The sequence below is a fragment of the Oncorhynchus keta genome, chromosome 21, assembly GCF_023373465.1.
Source record: "Oncorhynchus keta strain PuntledgeMale-10-30-2019 chromosome 21, Oket_V2, whole genome shotgun sequence".
Lineage (NCBI taxonomy): Eukaryota > Metazoa > Chordata > Actinopteri > Salmoniformes > Salmonidae > Oncorhynchus > Oncorhynchus keta.
The window spans coordinates 13,799,225-13,808,050 of NC_068441.1; the positions used below are offsets into that span (position 1 = coordinate 13,799,225).

General features: G+C 41.9%; 1 protein-coding gene across 1 annotated transcript; it reads right to left on the minus strand.

The window, feature by feature from the left end:
• Positions 1 to 552: 552 nt before the first annotated feature.
• On the minus strand, positions 553 to 5,916 carry LOC118400162 (kelch repeat and BTB domain-containing protein 8-like). The gene is made up of 5 exons (XM_035796715.2): positions 5,811 to 5,916; positions 4,757 to 4,958; positions 4,248 to 4,554; positions 3,193 to 4,000; positions 553 to 3,122 (listed from the first exon to the last, which is right to left on the minus strand). Exons 1-5 carry the CDS (start codon positions 5,824 to 5,826, stop codon positions 2,659 to 2,661), a joined length of 1,797 nt encoding a protein of 598 aa, XP_035652608.1. The 5' UTR covers positions 5,827 to 5,916; the 3' UTR covers positions 553 to 2,658.
• Positions 5,917 to 8,826: the final 2,910 nt, after the last annotated feature.

An 8,826-nucleotide genomic window follows, 5' to 3' on the forward strand; every position in this document is an offset into this window, starting at 1 on the left:
CATGCGCCGAATTCAACTGGGAGTTGAACAATGTGATATGTTACTTTTTTATAAAAATAGCTAGCTAGACAAGGGTAGTACAAGGTTTGCTAATAATAAAAGCACCAAATAATCATATGGCAAGTAGTCACCAATAGGTTATCAAATTTTATTCTCAAAATATGTGCAATGTGAATTTCACAGTTAAGCTCAACCACCACTATCCCCCCCCCCCAAACCCTACAAAGACAAACCATCAAAAATAAATACAGGAAGAGTCCACTGCGAGTTGCCATCTGTGGACAATGCTTACATACAGGTCTTCAATGAGCTTTGATATGGCTGCACAAGGCCAACTAAGGCTGTTGCACAGAAAGCACATAGATTGGCTGATTCATTGTAAGCTTTGCATCGTGTTGGAGATTAACTCAACATTGAAGTTACATATCTGTAATGCTTACTGAGAAGTTGTTAAACTAAAACAAGAAAATCAAATAATGTGCCGATATCCATGTGTGGGATACAGAACATAATCACCACCATAACTAAATATAGAAAATAGAAATACAGCCATTGAAATTAAATCACATCTATTTTAAGTTACAAAAGGGAAAAAAAAGTTTAAAAACTGTGCAAGTACAGCAAACGTATAGTTCAGTATATTACACAAGACATTTAAATACAGTACTCTGTATCAATAGAAATCCTGAGAGTTGTCCATTCCTGGTTCCCAAGTGACTGAGTTTAGGCATTCGGGCAAACCCCCTTTCACCTGTGAGGGCTTCAGGAGGGCATTGCTCTGACCAGATCAAACAAGCACCAAATGATCTGCAATCCTTTTCTTTACAAAAGTTTATCATGTCACCTCCACACCTAGAATGTGGGTTTTCATATTATTCCCCATTTCAAATTCTTTGCAGGCAGAACTGTATATCCCAAGATTGCTTTGTTTTTGATTGATTTTAGGGAAAGTTTTAAACGAGAAAATCATATGTAGTGCAAAGATGACACAGCAACCTGCATGAGGAAATTATTGACATCATTGAAAATGTTGCAGTTCCATAGGGAACCGTCACTCAATGGCTGTGTTACCCCAATTATTACATACAAGACTGTCAAAAAAAGCAGGGCCAAGTTCTCTTGTTTTTCCTCCATGTGATAGCATGTACAGATGGATTCATGTGTAAAAGATGTAAAGTTGTGCCCAACACTGGTAGTTCTGTCCAGGACGGTGTTTGGTAAAGTTTGCAGTGACTGACTATTGGAGAGTGATTCAGTGCAATGATGAGTAAGACTTGAGACACTGCCTCGCCAGGCTAAACACAGGACTACTATCCCATGCACCCACCCACAGGCACAATGGCAGCCATTGGGATCTGCGCCAAGTTACACACCAACAATCTCCATTTTGCTCCTCAAACTACTGTACATCAGCCAGCCACAGCCAATATTGAGCTGTTTCACCTAAAGTACACAAATTAAGCTTGAAAAGTTAATGCACTTCCACAAGGGTAAACCTAATTGTATCAACGTTTCCTTAGTTATTGCTACTAGAAACTTTATCCACTTTTCAGATGAACCAAGTTCTGAAATGCAATTTGGCATTTAAGAGGTAGGTTATTCCAAACACTTCTAAAGCTTCTAATCAATAGACATGCTGAAAAAAAAATGTATATCCACAGAAAACACTGCTGCAGCAAGCTGCCCACACTTTGGACAAATCAATGAATCTGACTAAACCACGTCCCTTCGCTCCTTACCTGACTGCCGAGTTGCTATCAAAGCAAACGGTTGCATGGTTAAAAATGTCTCACTTATGCTAGCTACACACACCTGACGACCATGCTTGTTTCTCCAATGTGGAGAGTGAATAGTCTAACTTAGAGTTGTCTTGGCATGTGACACTTGTTACAACAATATGGATGTCAGCTGCGAGTGTGAAGCTAATCTACAAATGCAAAAATTATGAATCCAACTACAACAAAGCCAAACAGCACATTGGTTGACACAGCGAAGGCCTTCTCTTAAAAGCAAAGTATGCATTTCACAAAAACACATACCTGCCTCCTACCACCGATTGAAATAAACCTAAATCACTAGCACACACTAATAAACACTTCCAAAGACGAGCTTGCTGTAGGGCGCAATGAGCAGTCAAAGACAAAACCCCAACAATCTGAGCATCACCGCCCATCTTACCCATAGGAATAAAGAATAAAATTATTAATAATTCTCACTTTATGCTGACATGACAATAAGAGGGCACTTCATATTGATCCCGCAACTGCATGCATATCAATTGTAAAAATTCTAACCTATATATCCTTTTAAGAATGGTATTTTATTAGGATCCCAATTAGTTGTTTTGCGAAAGCCGCAGCTACTCTTCCAGGGGTCCACACAATAAAATGGAACAAAATGGCTAAAAAAAAAGATAATTGCACTTATGATTCATTGTACTATACTGTAAAACAAGTATCAGTATGGGTATTTGAAAAAAAGAGAAAAAAAACAATTCTGCTATCTTTTAAAACCACACCAATTTGATCGTGTTGAACCATGAACGCTTTAAGACTAAACTCAACAGTCCTTGTGGTGCAAACACAGGACAGTACCAGGCACGCAGGACAACACACACTCCCTCTTCGTGGAGGAGGGAACCCGTCACCTACGGCCCTCTCAGAGCACTTTCTGAAGACACTGTGGGTACAGTTTGGCTACCACACACTCAAAATGGCGACCAAGGTCCCAGAGGCGGTCGGGCGTCTCGTAGACTTTGGTCCATGTGTCCGCCTCGTCGTCGTACTGGTAGAGGGAGTTCTTCCTGCTGGTACGGAACACATGTTCCTCCACCATGACCTGTGTGGCGCGGACAAACAGCTGCAGCTTGCCCTGGAGGAGCAGGGCCTTGATGTAGGGGCTGGTGGCCTGGTCGAACGGAAGGTCTCTCTTGCGGGCCCAGGTGTTCTGCTCGATGTCGTAGACCTCCATGGTGAAGGTGCGCTGGTGGTTCCTGCAGATGCCAGCAATGTAGTAGATGCAGTTATTGTGTAAGGCAGCCAGGCCCTGGCTCCGGGGGACTCTCATGGGGGCCAGGTGGCCCCAGTAGTTCTTGCAAGGGTCAAAACAGAAGAAGTATTCACCTGAGAAACAGAGAAAAGAAGCACCACTGAGTGTTAAGAAAAACATAGTGTCTCCACTATTCTGCCTCACCTTGGAGGATGTAGATGCGGTCTCTGTACTCCACAGCACTGTGGAACTCCATGGCTACAGGCATGGGGCTGACAGCGGTCCAGTAGTTGTCTCTGGCATCGTAGCACTCCACTGACTTCAGTGCATTCCTCCCATCACCCTCATACACACGGCCCCCCAGGGCGTACAGCTTCCCGCAGCAGTGGACCAGCCTGCAGCTGATCCGGGCCCGCAGCATGGGCGAACGCCACAGCCAACGGTTCCCTGCGTGCTCGTACTGCCAGAAGTCACTCTCCGCACGGTGGTCGATGCACACCTCATTGTTGCTAGGGCGGTAGCCCCCGGCGATGAAGATGTCGTTCTCCGATGACACCAGGATGCCCACCTCCCGCAGGTCATTGGGGGGCTTGCAGAGCTTGAACACCTTCCCAGCAGTGGTATCCAGGCAAGGCACTGTCTGCTTCTTCCCTGAGTGTTTGTGTTCCGCATCAAAACAGATGACCATCTCAGAGGCGGTCATGCCCAAGCGCTGGGGGCAGCCGTTGGTGCCGTTGAGACCGGCCATGGCAGAGTCTCTGGAGAGGGCGCAGGCAAAGGGGGGTGGGATGCGGCTGAGGAAGGAGTTATCCAGGAGTGGCAGGCGGATGCATTGAGAGAACACTTCAGCCAGGTGGGCCTCCCTGCGGGAGCGGTCGTGCTCCAGCCAGCGCACAATGCTCTCATACACGTGCTCCTCCTTCTCCACGTTCAGGTCATCGTTGTTCAGGATGCTCACCAGCTGCTCTTTGGTGAGCTGGAGGAACTCCTGCTCCCGCGCCACACACAGGAACTACAACAGCACAACACCACATGTCACATTTCACCTAGACCTCAGTCATTTGTCACAGAATGCTCAACTAACAGATAAAGACCTGGAATGCTATCCTAAAATATAAGTGTCAACTACTCTATGCTTTGTGTTCTCACATTATTGTAATTATAAGGCCATTTTAATGACATATTGATACATTAATCCTTCCCAAATGGCAAGCCAAGTGAAGCACAATAGAACAGCTTTTTCTTAGAATAAAACCCACCTTCTTGCGTATGTAGTCCTGGGAGCGCTCCCTCAGCAACTGGTGGCTGTAGGCGTCGGCGAACATGTAGACCCCGGTGCAGTTCTGGGGGTCCAGACGACTGATCATGAACAGGGCACACTGGTCCTGCAGGGCTGGGATCTGGAAGATGCTGGCTGCCGTAAACAGGGCCTGGATGTTGGACTCTGACAGCGTGACTCTGGACGTGTAGGCATAGTCCAGGACAAGGTGCATGGACTCAGACTCCACCCCGACGAGCCGCACCTCACTTTGGCTGCTTTCTGTAAGGCCACTGGTGAACATGGACCTGGAGGGAAGAGGAAATACACACGTTTTTTAAAGAAAGCTTGTTGCAGCATTGCCTGGTCCCAGATACTACTCCATTGACATGACAATGAGTGACAGGAAGCTGGTATGATGGCACAAACTGACTGGCACTCAGGCTAGTTGAAGCATTGGTCATTTACATTTTTAGATAACTACAAACAAGCTGCTCACATCAGACCTACCTAAAGTAAGGGCTGATTGCTGCAAGGACATTTCGGTGACACGAGAATGTCTTGCCATGGTCCACTTCAACAACAATATCTGTGAGCTGTGCTTCATCATACAAGACTTTGAGCTGCTGGAGGATGTTACAGGCATGAACAGCATATACCCCACTGTAGTTTGTGCTTGACGGACTCCCATTCTGTACTTGAAACAGCTTGCCTATGGAAGAAACACAGGAGAGAAACATACCATTTTTCCATGATGGACATTAAAACAGACACTACGAAGAAATTGTGGGAAACGTTAATATTTTTTAGTAACATATGCACCACAACAATTGAGTCAAGCGTACTGGCTACAATAGGTAGAGAAATATTCTAAAACATGTGGAGATTAGTAAACTGACTAGGTATGGCTATACTAAATTACTATTCGACACACTAGATAGTCTTGTATAGTAACGTTAGCGAGCATGCAATCAGTGTGCCATGGATATCACCCACTCAGCACAACTTGTGTGCACGATTTATTGACAGAACAAAGAGCCGTTCCGATACCTTTCTTAACTAGCTAGCTAACTCATGTTGACATGGAGCTCGTCGGCTAGCTCATTACACAAGTACCGTCAAACTGGCCAACAACTAGCCATGTTTCATCAGGACGAGACGTGGGCACGTTACGTTAGCTAGCCAGACATACGTTAGTTAGCTTGTTACATACCTTATTGACAGCTATTAATAAAAGCTCAGATAGTACACGTGAAAGGTCTAACAGTATCATTGGCATACAAATATAGGCAATTGTTTAGACTTAGTTCTACTAACAGACAAAATGTGGTTAAAACTAGCCATCTGATAACGTTATAGATAGTAATGCTAGCTAACCAGTATACACTTTGGAAGCCATTCGCTTACAGCTTCACTTGTAAAACGAAGAGACAATCTTAAGTGTCTAATACTTTTGTCAGGGTGTAATCTTGGTGGTTATATACCATTCAATATGAATTAGGGAACTTTAAAATTGGTTTTAAAAAGTCTGCCTCGTTAACACAAACAATCAAGAAACGCTAACCTCCACTGGCAGCCATTCTCCTCAGTCTGTTCTCAGAGCACACGGTGAAACGGAAACAGCCGACAATGACACCCAATCAACGTAGAGCCAATGGAATTGATGATCAAATTAATCACTAAAGGAACATCTAGGCAACAATTTATACGTTCTCTTTTAATCGGGAATAAATTGAATATAGATTTAAAGGCCCAGAGCATTTAATTTAGAACAAGGGCTCTGTATAGGCCAACACTGTGTTCTATTTAATGATATGATTTACACACACTATCTTGTCATGCATCCGAAGTTTAATGTAGGACAACCCTTACAAAAACACAAATTCTTAGCATCCAAGTAACTCCAAGGTCTGTCTAGCCATTACCTTGCATCTATGAAACTACACTACTTTGATTGTCTCTATGCTGCTAAAGGCCCATACCAAGCGTGTTATCAACATTACAATTGGTGAATGGCCTTTCAGTAATTAAGAAGAATGTATGAAATGCAATTAATTTAAAATTGAACTCTCAATCACAAGAGAGTGGTCAGCATTTTGATGTGGGCCTCTTGAAGTTCAGCACATACAGTCTGGTCTCATAAACTAGGCATAATATAGTAAATGTAAATCCGGGCCACTCAAATTACTGTAGAATCATATGTTACGTTTAGTATGGCTACAAAAGACAGAAGGTTGCTTAAGGCAAAAGCTAGTAGCGTGGTTGGTCGTGGGGTGGATGGGTAAGTGTATAACGCAAATGTCTAGCAACCCATAGGTTGTGTGTTTGAATCTCATCACATCATTTGAGCTAATTAGCAACTTTGCAACTACTTACAACTTTGTATCTACTTTGAAAATACTGAATATGTTATCTAACCCTTCCCCTAAGCCTAACCATAACCCTTAAACCTAAGTTCTAAGTTCTAACCTTAACCTCTAACTTAACTCCTAACCTTAACCCTAACCCTAACCTTAACCCCTAATCTAGCTAACATTAGCCACCTAGCTAATGTTAGCCACAACAAATTGGAATTCGTAACATAGCATACATTTAGCAAATCGGTAACATATTGTTACCGAATTCAGATTTGTTACACATTGATAACATATCATACGAATTGCAATTCGTAACATATCATACTAAATGGATGATGGACATCCACAAATGTATACATACCATACGAAACACAACATATGATACCAATTTACATTTTCCAGATTTAAATGTACTATGTTACTTCCAACCCTGAGTCCAGGTTGGCACATGGGGTGCCACTTGCAATCTAATTGTGTCAACAGGGTATTTGCTGTAACAAGCCATGCAATTGGCTTGTAATTTCCATATATTAATGCAGTGTGTCATTTAATCTGTATTGCTCTTAATTAGAATGTATATACTGGCAGCATTATTAGATTAATTACATCAACATGCAAGAGTACATTATATTTTATTAATGACTGTAACAAGTCATTGACGCTGGCATATTTTGTTGTTCTATTCTATGGTTAGACATTTGTATTAATTTGTGTAGGCTCAATGTACATCTAAAAATGAATTAAACTGGATTCCCCCCCACAGATCTACAAAACTGAAAATGTCTTGAATGCGTGTCTTCACTCCCCAGTTAATATTTGGTGGAAGCACCTTTGGCAACCATTACAGCTGTGAATAATTTTTAATAAGATTCTACCAGCTCTTAGGGCAACATATATCCATTGTTTTTGTCAAAATCCTCATGCTCAGTAAATTTGGTTGTGAATCATTGATGTACAGCAATTTTCAAACCATGTCTCTGATTTTCAAGAATATTTAAGTCAGGACTAAGACTAGACCATTCAGGAACATGCAATACCTGGAAAGCCATTTTGGTGTGTCTTTGGCATAACATTTTGTGAAATTGTCCCGCTGAAAATTAAGACTCAATCACTGGGTAAGGTACTCAGAAGTTTGAGGTGGATTTTCCTATAACGTTACCTGGGCTTTGCTTCTTTCATATTTATTTTGATCCTGACAAACTCCACAGTCCCTGCTGGTAACAAGCATACTCATAACATGATGCTGCCACCACAATACTTAAAAATACAGAGGGTTTCACACTGTGTCTTGTTGGATTAGATTTGACAGAAGGAATACTGCAAGACAATACGTCAAAGACATGAACTTTTTGGTGAGTTAAAAACTACAGCTGTAAGTCCAAATATGTCGTTTTTAACTCAGGCCAAAAAGAAAATGTCTTGCTGTGTTGTCTCACAGTATTACTTGACGACCTTGTTGCAAACAGAGAGGATGATTCAGTGTCTATTTTTAAAACACAAGCTTCCTTCTTTTAACTTTGTCACGCAGACAAGTAATGTTCAGTGAATGCAATATTGTTGATCCTCTGTATTGTCAATTATTGTGGTGAGAGCATCATGTTATGGGTAGTCTCCTTAAAACCTAACCCTGCTATAGTTTTTTTTTCAGCGGGACAATTACTCAAATTGTAATGCCAAAGACACAGCAGAATGGTTTTCCAATAGGTGTTGAGTGTTCCTGAGTGGTCTAGTCTCAGTCCTGACTTAAATATGCTTGAAAATCAGTGACAAGGTTTGAATACAGCTGTCTATCAATAATTTCCAACCAAATTTACTTGGTTTCAGTAATTTTTACAAAAACAATGTATACATGTTGCCCTAAGAGTTGTGCAAGGTTGGTAGAATCCTACAACAAAATATTACCAGCTGTAATGGCTGCCAAAGTATTAACTCTGGGGTGTGAAGACATACGCAATCAATACATTTTCATTCATTTTCTATCATTTGTCTTTCACTTTGGAAATATGGAGTAGGTTGTGTATATCGGTAGGGGAAAAAATCTAATATAATCACTTTTTAGATTTAATTTTAAGGCAGCGAAATGTGAAGTCTGTGCAAAAGGTTTGTGGACTGTCACTAGTAACTGTATATTTTCTGGTCAGAATGTTTGTGTCTTGCAATACTACAGTAAAGGCAACAGTCTGATCATTCTTTTTGCCATTATCAGCATAGTGCAGCCTGGAA